The sequence below is a fragment of the Ascaphus truei genome, chromosome 4 (genome assembly GCF_040206685.1).
Source record: "Ascaphus truei isolate aAscTru1 chromosome 4, aAscTru1.hap1, whole genome shotgun sequence".
Taxonomy (NCBI): domain Eukaryota; kingdom Metazoa; phylum Chordata; class Amphibia; order Anura; family Ascaphidae; genus Ascaphus; species Ascaphus truei.
The window spans coordinates 414,932,262-414,945,791 of record NC_134486.1 but is presented as its reverse complement, the minus strand read 5'-3'; the positions used below and the strand labels follow the sequence as shown (position 1 = coordinate 414,945,791).

Sequence of the window (13,530 nt, the reverse complement as noted above, 5' to 3'; positions counted from 1 at the left end):
CTTCCCATGTATACTTATTTGGTATATCCTTGTATACCTTTCCTTTCTAAAAAGATGTCCAACCTTTTTTTGAGCAAATCTATTGTATCTGCCATCACAGTCTCCATGGGTAATGTATCCCACACATTTAACTGCCCTTACTGGAAAGAACCCTTTCCTTTGTTGCTGGTGAAATCTTCTTTCTTCCAACCTGAGGGGATGGCTTTCAGTCCTTTGTACTTTTCGTGGGATGAATAGTTCTTTTAAAAGCTCCTTTTACTGTCCCCGGATATATTTGTATATAGTTATCTTATCCCCTCTTAGACGCCTCTTTTCTAATGTAAACAAATCTAATTTAGCTAGCCTCTCCTCATAAGTTACATAGTTAGATTCTCCATCCCCTTTTATTCATTTGGTGGCTCTTCTCTGCACTCTCTCTAGTTCCATAATGTATTTTCTAAGGATTGCTGCCCAAAATTGTACTCCATATTCAAGGTGTGGTCTTACTAATGCTTTATAAAGGGGCATAATTATATTTACTTCCCTTCCATCCATTGCCTGTTTAATGCAAGATAAGATCTTGTTTGCCTTTGCAGCTACTGCATGACATTGGGCACTATTTCTAAGCCTGCTGTCTACAAGTACCCAGGGCCAGCACAGATCACAGATACGTTATCAGGGTCCTCTTTCCCTCTTTTCTGTCCTCCAACCCCCCCTCTCCCCCCCCCCGTGTGCTGTAGGGGTATGTTATTGAGGGTCAGAGTCAGTGGATTACACGATCATGTTGCTTGATTCTTTCCCCACAGGGTTAGCCTATATTGGTGTGTAGGGTACTCCCTTTCCCCATTTTCTGTCCCTGTGTGTAGTTATTAACCAGCAGGGACAGTTTGTGTGGGGTTCACACCATTTCTGCCCCAGTACATCTGACCATTTATGTTCAGCAGTATATTTGTGTCAGCAGCAATTATATCTTGTGTGTATTATTGATCTTCTTTGCTACTGTTTTATCTACACAATTTACTATTGATGTAAGCCACACAGTGAGCTACTCATCACACAACTTTAGTGTCTCCTTTGGGTATACACATATTTATTTATATAGCGCTCCGGTGACGTCACACACCACAGTTAGCCCCTCCTGCCTTATACCATAGGCGTTGGTTTTGCGCTTCCTGTTATTCATTGTGCTCATGTTTATTGAGGTCAAACATTTTGCCAATTTGCCCAATAGCACTTAATGTATACAGTTCACTCTATTCACCATTTATTCTGGTACCAATTTTTAATTAATATTTAATAAAGCATTTTCTAAAACTACTCCAAGGTTGGTTCAGATCAATTCTGTGTTGTTGCTTTTTATCAGGGTGACCTCCCTCTTCAGATTTTGAGTGCATCAATAGGGCCTTATCTGTATGTATTTTCTTTACATCGTACAGTGTTCTTTGTGCTCTGTCTACAAGCACTCCTAAATCCTTCTCCATCAAGGATTCCCCTAATTTAAACCCATTTGATTTGTAAGTTACCTGTTTGTTCTTGCTTCCCAAATGCTGTGCTAGGGGGGAGAATGCTAAAAAGGTTGGAGGAGATTTTAAACTAGGGTGGAGGGGGGTGGGGAATGAAACAGATAATGAACTAAATGGAATAGAGGAGGATACAAGGTGGTATGGAGGTAGAATGGGGGCAAGTGCGAGTTTGACAAGCAGTGAGACACTCATAGTAAATACAGATAATATTAGAAAACTTCTAAATACTAAACCAAGTGGGCGCAGAAAGGAAGGAGCAGATAAGATAATAGTACAGGCTGAAAAAAAACTTAAATGCATGCTTGCTAATGCAAGAAGCCTGACAGATAAAATGGGGGAGCTTGAATTAATAGCTGCAAGGGAGCAGTATGATATCATAGGCATTACTGAAACATGGTGGGATGAAACTCATGACTTGACAGTTAATTTAGTGGGTTATTCCCTTTTTCGGAAGGATCGAACAAATAGAAGGGGAGGTGGAGTATGTTTATATGTTAAACTGGATCTAAAACCTATTATAAGGGATGATGTCTATGAAGGGAATGATGAAAATGTAGAGACTTTGTGGATAGAAATTAGCAGTGGAGGTAAAAGTATTAAGAAAATGTTTGTGGGAATATGCTATAAACCACCAAATATCTGTGAGATTGAGGAAGCTAAAATATTTTGCAAATGGAAAAGGCATCAAAACTGGGTCATGTTTGCATAATGAGGGATTTTAATTATCCAGACTAAGGCCGAGTCCATAGACGGACAGGCCGTGCTGAGGCGTGTGGACGCTCCGCGCTTACCCCCTGCATCCTCAATGAGGATGCCTTGAGAGGGGGCTCACGCGAGCGTCCGCAGGCGTGCGGAGGCGTTGGAGGTTTCAGTCGAGCGCCAAGCTGTTTTTCAGCGCGCTGTCGGCTGAAAACCTCCAATCACAGCACAGCAGCGTCAACGTCACGGCGCCGTGACGTCGGCGCCGTGACATTGACGTCAGTGCGTCGCGGGCGATTGGCCCAGCGACGTCACTGCCCCGCCTCCAACCACCTCCCCCCCGGCTCCCATCGCGCACGCTGGCTCGCCTGCAAGTCCGTTCAATCGCGCTGACTGAAGCAGGCGAGCCTCAGCGTTAGCGCGCCTCCGCTCTCCCCACACCTCTATGGCCCGGGCCATAGACTGGGGCAATGAGATTAGCGTTACAACAAAAGGAAACAGGTTTTTGGGGTTGCTTAAAGACAATTATATGACCCAAATTATTGAGGAACCAACCAGGAGAGGGGCAGTACCGGATTTGGTCATATCAAACAATGTAGAAGTAATAACAAATATTCAAGTCCTGGAACATTTGGGTAACAGTGATCATAACATGGTCTCATTTTAAATACATTATCAAAAAATAGATTTCTTGGGTTTAACAAAGACCTTAAACTTTAGAAAGGCAGATTTTAATAAACTGAGGTCTAATCTAGTAGTAATACATTGGGATGATGTTTTTGCAGGGAAAAATGTAGAAGATACAGTAAATGGGCAGTCTTTAAAACATTGTTAGAAAAGCATACTTATCAGTGTATACCCTTGGGTAATAAGTATAAAAGAAATAAGTCAAAACCAATGTGGCTAAATAAACAGGTATGGGAGGAAATGGACAAGAAGAGGAAGGCGTTTAGATTCTTTAAGTCAGAAGGGACAGAGACATCGTATCAGAATTATAAGGAATGTAACAAAAATTGCAAAAGGGCAATCAAATTAGCAAAAATGGATAATGAATAAAAAGGATTGCAATAGAAAGTAAGGTCAACCCTAAAAAGTTTTTTAAGTACCTTAATAACAAAAAAATGAGAAAAGAAAATATAGGACCCTTTCAGTGGGAGATGGGTAGGCAGATTATTGGAGATACGGAAAAAGCTGAGGTATTAAACAAATTCTTTGCCTCTGCGTTTACCAGGGAAGAATCAAGTTCAATAGTAGTGCCGCAGGAGGAAGCCACAACCTCCATGGTTAACTGAGGAAGAAGTTCATAAGAGACGTGAAAAAAAAAATTAAGTAAATAAGGCACCTGGCCCCGATGGCATACATCCAAGAGTTCTCAAGGAGTTAAGCTCAGTAATAGCCAAACCATTATATTTAAAATTCAAAGACTCCATTTCCACAGGCTCAGTACCACAAGATTGGCGTAAAGCAGATGTGTTGCCTATATTTAAAAAGGGAGCTAGATCACAACCGGGAAATTACAGACTTCTAAGCCTGACTTCAATAGTAGGGAAACTGCTTGAAGGTTTAATACGGGATAATATTCAGGAATACCTAATGGAAAACAAAATTATTAGTAATAGTCAGCATGGATTTATGAAGGATAGATTTTGCCAAACTAACCTTATTTGTGTCTTTGAGGAGGTAAGTAGGAATTTAGACCAGGGTAATGCTATTGATATGGTCTACTTAGATTTTGCAAAGGCTTTTGATACGGTTTCACACAAGAGGTTGGTGTACAAAATAAAGAAAATTGGACTCAGTAATAATATATGCACCTGGATTGAAAACTGGTTAAAGGACAGACAACAGAGGGTTGTCATAAATGGAACTTTTTCAGGTTGGGCTAAAGTCGTGAGTGGAGTACCTCAGGGATCGGTACTGGGACCCCTGATTTTTAACTTGTTTATTAATGACCTTGAGGTTGGGATCGAGAGCAAAGTCTCCATCTTTGCTGATGATACTAAATTGTGTAAGGTAATAGAATCAGAGCAGGATGTAATTTCTCTTCAGAAGGACTTGAAGAGACTGGAAACGTGGGCAGGTAAATGCAAATGAGGTCTAATACAGCAAAATGTAAGACTCCCCTGCTTCAAACTCTCAGTGCCAGTCAGTGTCTTTACTCACTGAGCCACTCCCTCTCAGTTAACCAATTGTCCATTAATAAAGAGGTTGTGACTTCCTCCTGCAGCACTACTATTGAAATGTATTCTTCCCCGGTAAATACAGAGGCAAAGAATTTGTTTAATACCTCACCTTTTTCCTTATCTCCAATAATCTGCCTACCCAGCTCACACTGAAAGGGTCCTCTATTTTATTTTCTCATTTTTTTTGGTTATTAAGGTACTTAAAGAACATTTTTAGGGTTGACCTTACTTTCTATTGCAATCCTTTTTTCATTATCCATTTTTGCTACTTTGATTGTCCTTTTGCAATTTTTGTTACATTTCTTATAATTCTGATACGATGTCTCCGTCACTTCCGACTTAAAGAATCTAAACGTCTTCCTCTTCTTGTCCATTTCCTCCCCTACCTGTTTATTTAGCCACATTGGTTTTGACTTTTCTAACAATGTTTTAAAGACTGCCCATTTATCTTCTAAAATTTTTCCCTGCAAAAACATCATCCCAGTGTATTACAGATTAGACATCAGTTTATTAAAATCTGCCTTTCTAAAGTTTAAGTGACCATACATATGGACTCTGAAAAATCGAAACCCTAAACAGTAAAACACACACAGTACACTAAAAAATATATATTCAATGTAAAAAAAGGGAAAAAACAAAGAAAATAGCGACAATCCAAGGTGATTCAAGTTAAAACCGCCAGAGAGGACTATCATACCGCTGACAGGGGGAAACGAAGACTCACACTGGTGCAGAAGTGGGGGTCCACGGATGAACGCATAGGATCCGGATCGCGGCACCGCAGAAGTTGAAAAACGCCACTTGTGCCTCAGGCAGGCTCCGTCTCAGCCTCTCAGCAAACACGCGCAGGATGACCTGTCGTGACCTCAACCCCAAAAACCTGTTTCCTTTTGCTATAATGCTAATCTCATTTCCCCAGTCTATGTCTGGATAATTAAAATCCCCCATTATGCAAACATGAGCCAGTTTTGATGCCTTCTTCATTTCCAAAAGTATTTTAGCTTCCTCAATCTCACAGATATTTGGTGGTTTATAGCATATTCCCACAAACATTTTCCTTATACTTTTACCTCCACTGCTAATTTCTATCCACAAAGTCTCTACATTTTCCTCATTCCCTTCATAGACATCATCCCTTATAATAGGTTTTAGATCCAGTTTAACATATATGCGTACTCCACCTCCTCTTCTATGACCTTGGGCAAGTCCCCGTAGGTGCTTCAAGCACCAAAATGAGACTTATAACTCAATAAGGCAGGGAATTATGGTGCCTACAAAACTCTATGTACAGCACTGCATACACTGCCAGTGCTATATGAGCAAAAACATTTATTATATGTGTCATTGCTTAATTTACAGTGGGATCTCCCCTTAAAAAGGAAGAGAACCATGAAAACTGTCACAAAAAAAGTAATAAATGAATAAAAACCTTATCATAAATGTGAGGTCAAGTTGAAAGATTAGATACTGCCTCAAAAATAAAATCCCAGCATTCTTCTTCCCAAAGCAAAGAGAAGGGGGCGCGATGGAGAGCGGGCGAGGCGGGAAATCAATGTGCACGGCGAGTGTATTAAAGACTAACATCTCCGTACCTGGTTGAGATTTGGTGATCCCTTCCAAAGAATTCAGGAAAAGAATGCATTCCCCATCGAGACACACGAGACCCGGTCACATTGGTCCTGAATGAAATACTTGAGCATCTTCTACAGTATACAGTAGCTAGTCTGTTTTTATTGCTTGAATATTTAAGGCATCAACTTTATAACTGAAGAGGATGAGTTCTTCTTTTGGATGCCAGACAATTACAGGGCGGTTTTATGATCCACGGCAATAACGCTAAGTACCTCTATATATTATATTTATGTGTTTAGTTCTTTCCTTTTTATTCTGCATTGCTGCTCCGTTTCTTGGTGTTTGTATTGGTTGGATGCTTGCGATGGCAGATTGTGGTTCTCCAGATAATTAAATGACCGTCAATGTTGAATAACATCTTCTGGTAACAAAATCCCCCGGCAGTAAATCTGCATCATGAAAATATGTACTTTACCGTATACATTAATTGACGGTCAATGGTCTGAGAGAGCAGTAGTTGAAAACACAAGATTTGGGGTTGAAGATAACAAGGTTTGGGTTCTAGAATAATTTTAACCAATGCTTTAAGCATCATACTGTAGACAAGAATGATTGCAGAATTCATCAAATGAGTTGATATTTTATCTTTCCAACTCAACAAATGTAACTGGGAACCTCCTGAAATCCCAACTATTGTGTCGATTGTATGTCTGGAGATGCTCACCTGGAAAGATCCTGATGGGCTGATGGTGGAATTGGCGTGTTGCCACCTGTTTCCCTTGTTACCGCTCAAGGTCCACACCTGCTTGTCCATGTTGCCGATACTCTTCACACGGACCAGAAGATTCAAGTCTCCTGTAAAATAAAATGGTGGACACATGGGCTCAGAGGATGATAGAGTATTCCCATATAGAGTATTCCCCCCACCATTCTTCAGTTGGCTATTATTGTTTTTACCATTATTTATTACAATTTAAATTTCCATTGGCCATACTGGTCCCGGAGAAGTAAACATCGTGGCTCCGGGGACAGTACAAGCCACGGCTGCTTGTGGGGAGCTCCGTTCTTCCTAATGGGTCCATCCATAGAGAGATGTCCCTCTGCCGGTAGGTACCATGCAGAATAGCTTTATTCCCACACCAATTCATGTCATCAGTCTCCTATACGTTTTAGATAGGGGCAGCAGCCTACAAGTAAAGAGGTCATCTTTAAAGTGGCCCTTTTTATAAGTGGCATACAAGGTGGAGTTGAACAGGACTGGCACAAGAGAACAACAGAACAGCTATTGGCCCTGGATACTGACTATGATCTGTGCTGGAAAGGAGGAACATTTCTATCACAGACCTCAGACACAGCAGCACTCTTCTCTCTGCAGCACCCCCACTCATATACTGCATTTCTCACAGCTTCCACTCTATCCTTATCCTTAATTTCCACTGCGCAGTCCTCACTCACCTCTAATCACTAAACTATCTCTCCTACCACAGCCACGCCTCCTCTACTACTCATATGTGCTCTGACCTCACGTCTTTATAAACTACACGTTTCTTTCTCCCAGACTCATTATTCCTCTAACTCCATTCATATATCTCCACCTGTCCTTCCTTCTCCACGTCTCAGTTCACATGAACTCCTCACCTTATACATCGACCATGGCCCCCCGCAGACGCACTTACCAGAATGCCCTCCTACTGTCTCTATGTTCTCCCTACTTACCATTTAGATTGTAAGCTATTCGGGGCAGGGACTCCTTTTCCTAATGTTACTTTTATCTCTCAACCGCTTATTTCCACTATGTCTTATATTATAATTGTCCCGTGTGTTACTGCTGTGACGCTCTATGTACATAGCTGTCCCTATATAAATAAAGATATACAAGCTGTACATACTGGTAGTAAACTTCTTTGAGCAGGGGCCTTATTACCAATTGCTTAATTATGTTTTAAGTTGAATGTATTTTAAGTTTTGTTCTAATTCTACCCCCACATTGTACTGTGCTCCAGCATATGTTGGTGCCAATTATAGATTACATAATAATGCTCCATCTTGAAAGCCCCGGATGAAAAAATCCTCCCCACTTTCCAAACCTCAAAGTGTCAACTCCAAAAAGAAAAAAAAAGAATGACCAAACCTGATGCAGTTTAACCTTGCTAAACACACACACACACACACACACACACACACACACACACACACACACACACACACACACACACACACACACACACACACACACACACCACATACATACACAAATATACACCATAAACACACACTGATGCACACACACACACACACACACATACTGATATACTGTACATACACACACATTGATACACATACAGACACACTGATGCACATACAGACCGACTGATACACATACACACACACACTGATGCACATACACAGTGGTCGACAAATCACCAAAAAATCTACTCTCCGAACAAAAAAATCTACTCGCCACCTAGTATCACACGTGTGCTGCTTGGGCCAATAGGAGCTCGCCACAATGTATAGGTTTGTCGAACACTGCACATACAGATCCACTGATGGACATACTGTACACACACACTGATACACATACACACACTGATATAGACACCACACACACACTGATGCACATACACACACACTCATACAGACCCACTGATACACATACACACACACTGATACACATACAGACCCACTGATACAGATACACATACACACACACACACACACACACACACACACACACACACTCCGAAACACATACAGTATGCACACACTGATGCACATACAGATGCATTGATACACATACTGTAAACTCTCTTACTCAAGGCAACAAACGGTGAGCTTATATGTCCACACTTTGATCCCATGCTTGTTAACCTGCAAATTTTAACCCCACACCCCTTTACAACTTATTTCACTGCAGCCTCTCCCAAAACTGACTGCACAAAAATAACTCCCACACCAACTCAGCCCACTGAAACCCAGAACTGACTCTAGCATTGCAATGCAGCAAAACATTTGACAAGGAACAGGCACACCCCTGCTGTTTAGTCTGCACACACTCACTTTGCTCACAACAGCTCCATGCAGCACTGCCTACCTCTGGCATCATGAAAGTGCTATGTACCTTAACTTTTTTCTTTCTCCTGGCCTCATGGAGATGTTACTCCCTCTATCCACTACAAACTCCTCCCTCCTTGCCCACACCCAACATCACCATACACCCTGGACTACTCAAAAGCCTTGCACTATCTATGGAATGTTGGTGGAGTACTCTAAAAACCAGCACACCAACCACTGCTCACTCGAATGGCAAACACCACACATTTACAACTTGCAAACAACTACCCAAATTTCTGCTCATACTATTACTCTCTTTAGCAGGTGATATTGAACCTAACCCAGGTCCTCCCATTTCAAATCTGTCCCATACCCCTGAGAATTCCACCTTTAAATTCCAAAAAGGCCTATCTGTCGCCCATATAAATATCCGGAGCCTGCTGCCCAAACTGGACAAACTAAGGGCATGGTGCCTTATGCATAAACCCAAAGCCATCGTTCTTACAGAAACATGGCTAACCCATAAAACCCCTAATGCAAATATCGCCATTCAGGGATACTCCATTTTTAGGAGAGATAGGTCAAAGAGAGGAGATGGGGTGTTATTTTATATTGCAGACACATTACAATTTACACTGTTAAATTGCCCCCCAAGCCCACCCTCTTTTGAATTTCTAGTTGGCAAAATCTGCCTCCCCTTTCTAAGCCCATCTTTCTCGCTGGCATCTACCGCCCCCCTAAAGCCCCTCTACAATCCCTGGCTGATATCACCCAGTTTCTTGGCTCCATTTCCTCTCTGAACGAGAAGAGTGAGCTGCTAGTTCTTGGGGATTTCAACTTCAACTGGCTTGATCCTAAAAACCATAAAATCCAGATACAACTCAAGTCACTTAACCTATCGCAACTCATTTCCCAACCCACACGGACAAACCTGAAATCGCATAACCATTCCTTGCTAGACTGGATTCTCTCCTCAAACCCCAGCAGAATCCAATCCTCTGGCATCCTTCCTGACATTTTCAGTGACCATGCAATAGTGTACTGTGTAAGGAAAATTAAACCGCCCCATTCAAGCCCTAAAGTTCTCCTCAATAGAACATTTAAAAACTTTAACCCACAACAGTTTCTGGATGACCTTACCAACTGCCCATGGCACAGAATCGATTTAATTCCCGACCCCGATTCTGCGCTCGACTATTTCCAATCCGAGTTCTTAAAACTCTGCGATACCCATGCTCCAGTACGCAAAATAAGGGTAAGGGGGGCCCATCTTCCATGTGTTACATCTGACCTTATTGCACTCTACCAGCTCAGGGATACCTTGTGGAAAAGCTACAAAGTAACTGGCACTACCAAGGAACTTAATCACTACAGATGCATGCGGAACATGTGCACAAAGCAAACAAGGCACGCAAAAGCACAATATTACTCTGACAATCTCCACCAAAATACATCAAACCCAGATAACTTCTGGAAGGTTATCAACAATATATTCCAGCCTCCTAACCATCAACAACCAAGTAATATCACTAAGAGGGATATTACTCTGACAAACCCCACTGACATTGCAAATGCATTCAATGATTACTTTGTGGGGTGTGCCACTAACTTATTAGCAAAACGCAACCCAAACCACAAACCTGAATCTCATCCTGGGAGTGCCCACATAGCCCCACCCCCTCCCAACACTGCCCACAATTTTCAATTTGGCCCAGTATCTGAAGAGGAGATTACACAAGCGCTCCTCAAACTAAAACTAAGCAGCCAATGTGGACCTGACTTACTACAATCTAGGTTCCTACGACTTGGTGCCCCAGCCATTGCCAAACCAATTGCTTCCATAGTCAACTCTATCCTGTCTGCAGGCCATATCCCTAAGACCTGGAAAACTGCCAGAGTTGTCCCAATCTTCAAAAGTGGGGACAAAAACACTGTCTCAAACTACAGACCAATTTCACTTCTCCCAATTCAATCCAAAGTCATGGAAAAATGTGTCCACTCCCTATTAAACGATTACTATACCAAGACAAATTTCCCTAGCCAATTCCAATCTGGCTTTCGTCCCAAACACTCCACCGTAACTACCCTGCTAAAAGTTTGCAATGAAATCCAGTGTGGAATGGAACGGGGACAACTCACTGGTGCAGTATTCCTAAGGCTTTTGATACAGTTGATCATGCTATCCTGCTTAACAAACTCCAGAGCTCTGGAATAGGGAAGCATGCTTTAAACTGGTTTCAGTCCTACCTATCAGGAAAATCCCAACATGTGTCCATCTCAGGCTCTAACTCCAACCCCCTGGATATCACCTGTGGTGTCCCGCAAGGCTCTGTTCTGGGGCCCCTACTCTTCTCAGTGTTCATTAATGATCTTCCCACAGCTTGTAAGGAAGCCTCAGTACACATGTATGCAGATGACACAATCCTATATGCACACAGTCATAGCCTCTCTGACCTTCAACACATACTTCAGTCTGACTTTTTGAGACTCAAAAACTGGATTTCCCAAAACAAACTGTTTTTAAACACTGACAAAACTGTAACAATGGTATTTGGGACCAAGACAAAAATTTTAAAGCTTCCAGCGACTGAGCTCCAGATTAGAACCAACGCTAACACCACCCTAACTCCTGTTACTAGTTTTAAATACCTGGGCTTATGGTTTGACTCCCACTTAACATTCGGGATGCACATTGATACCCTGACAACCAAGACCTATGCCAAACTAGGGGTACTTTACAGGAACAAATCCTCCCTAAGTCTCCTGGTCAGAAAGCGTATCGCACAGCAGATGCTAATGCCAATTATTGACTATGGAGACATAGTATATGGCACGGCACCTCAAACCCACCTTAGCAAACTTGACACCCTCTACAATTCAATTTGTCGTTTTGTTCTCCAATGTAACTACAACACACATCACTGCGAAATGCTCAAAGAACTAGATTGGTCATCACTAGAGTCTAGGCGCAAAGTTCACCTTTCCTGTCTTGCCTTTAATTTCTTTCTAGGCAAGCTACCCAGCTATCTGAACAAGCTCCTCACCCCTACCACATGCAGACTTATCACCTGAGATCAGACTCCAAAAGACTGTTCATGCTCCAAGGCTCAACAAAGTATCCGGCCGCTCCTCCTTCTCTTACCGTGCACCCCAAAACTGGAACAACCTACCAGAGACTCTCACATCCACCACCAGTTTAAGTTCTTTCAAATCTAAGGCTGTCTCACCTTTTAATCTGGTCTGTAACTGTTTCATTCGCCCATAATATATATTTTCTTTAACGGTGCACGCAATGTCTTGTATATAATGTATACCCTGTTCATTTATGTAACTGTATTTGTAACCATGTATTATTTGTCCTAACTCTGTGCCCAGGACATACTTGAAAACGAGAGGTAACTCTCAATGTATTACTTCCTGGTAAAATATTTTATAAATAACATACACACACACTGATACACATACAGCCCCACTGATGCTCAATTATCACTGATATACGAAGTCTATACACAGACACACTGATAAATACAATGATATAGACAAACCTACACCCTGTATAACTGCATATACTATACTGCTGAAATGTTAAGCCTGTGTTTTTTTGCTTAGAGGGGTGTTACACCCCTGCAAGCATTCATGGGAACCTACATACCTTTGAGGGTCATTTTTGTAATATTGATGCCACTAGAGCTGTCGTTTTAACCTATTCAATCTGACTATAACTTTTCATTTGGTTCGTCCATGGAACTGAGTTTACAAAATGTTAGCTTCACCTGGGGCAGCTGGCACACAGATATCCAACACGTCTTAATCACACACACACGGGGCTGCCAACAGGGGGTGACAGCAGGTACTGGCGTCCCGGGCCCCGTGAGTCAGGGGGCCCGGCCACCCAGGCACCCTGCGTGGCCGTGACCCTCGATAAATCCCGTCGCCCGGTCACCATGGGGTGACAGGATTTAGCGCGCTCGCGATCCGCCAGGCAGCGCGTGCTTCTCTGCAAAGGAAAAAAAACCCTCCCCCCTCCTGATTGGCTGCCCGTGCTGGCACTCCCCTCTCCTGATTGGCTGGCCCATGCTGGCACGCTGCCAGAATTTATTTTTTTTGGCCCGCACCAAGCTCTATACGAGCTGGCAAAGCTTCCCCATTGCCTCCATGCCCCCTGCTTGATTTCCCCCCCCCCTGCTCCAATTCCCCCCCGCTCCAATTTCCCCCCCCTGCTCCAATTTCCCCCCCCTGCCCCAATTTCCCCCCCTGCTTCAATTTCCCTACCTCTGCTCCAATTTCCCCCCCCTGCTCCAATTTCCCCCCCCTGCTCCAATTTCCCCCCCCTGCTCCAATTTCCCCCCCCAGCTCCGATTTCCCCCCCTGCTCCAATTCCCCCCCCTGCTCCGATTTGCCCCCCCTGCTCCGATTTCCCCACCCCTGTTCCGATTTCCCCACCCGTTCCGATTTCCCCACCCCTGTTCCGATTCCTCCTTTGCTGCGATTCCCCCCTTGCTGCGATTTCCCCCGTGTGT

General features: G+C 42.9%; 1 protein-coding gene across 5 annotated transcripts in view; it reads right to left on the bottom strand.

The window, feature by feature from the left end:
• MDGA1 (MAM domain containing glycosylphosphatidylinositol anchor 1) overlaps positions 1-13,530 on the bottom strand; it is a 544,714-nt gene that overhangs the window by 12,798 nt on the left and 518,386 nt on the right. For all 5 annotated transcript variants that reach the window (XR_012801245.1, XM_075598786.1, XM_075598783.1 and 2 more), the window contains one exon: positions 6,681-6,811. Coding sequence is in view for 4 of the 5 variants with exons in the window: in XM_075598786.1 (XP_075454901.1) it covers positions 6,681-6,811 (131 nt within the window). In the remaining variant the exon portion in view is untranslated. The remainder of the gene's footprint in view (positions 1-6,680; positions 6,812-13,530) is intronic.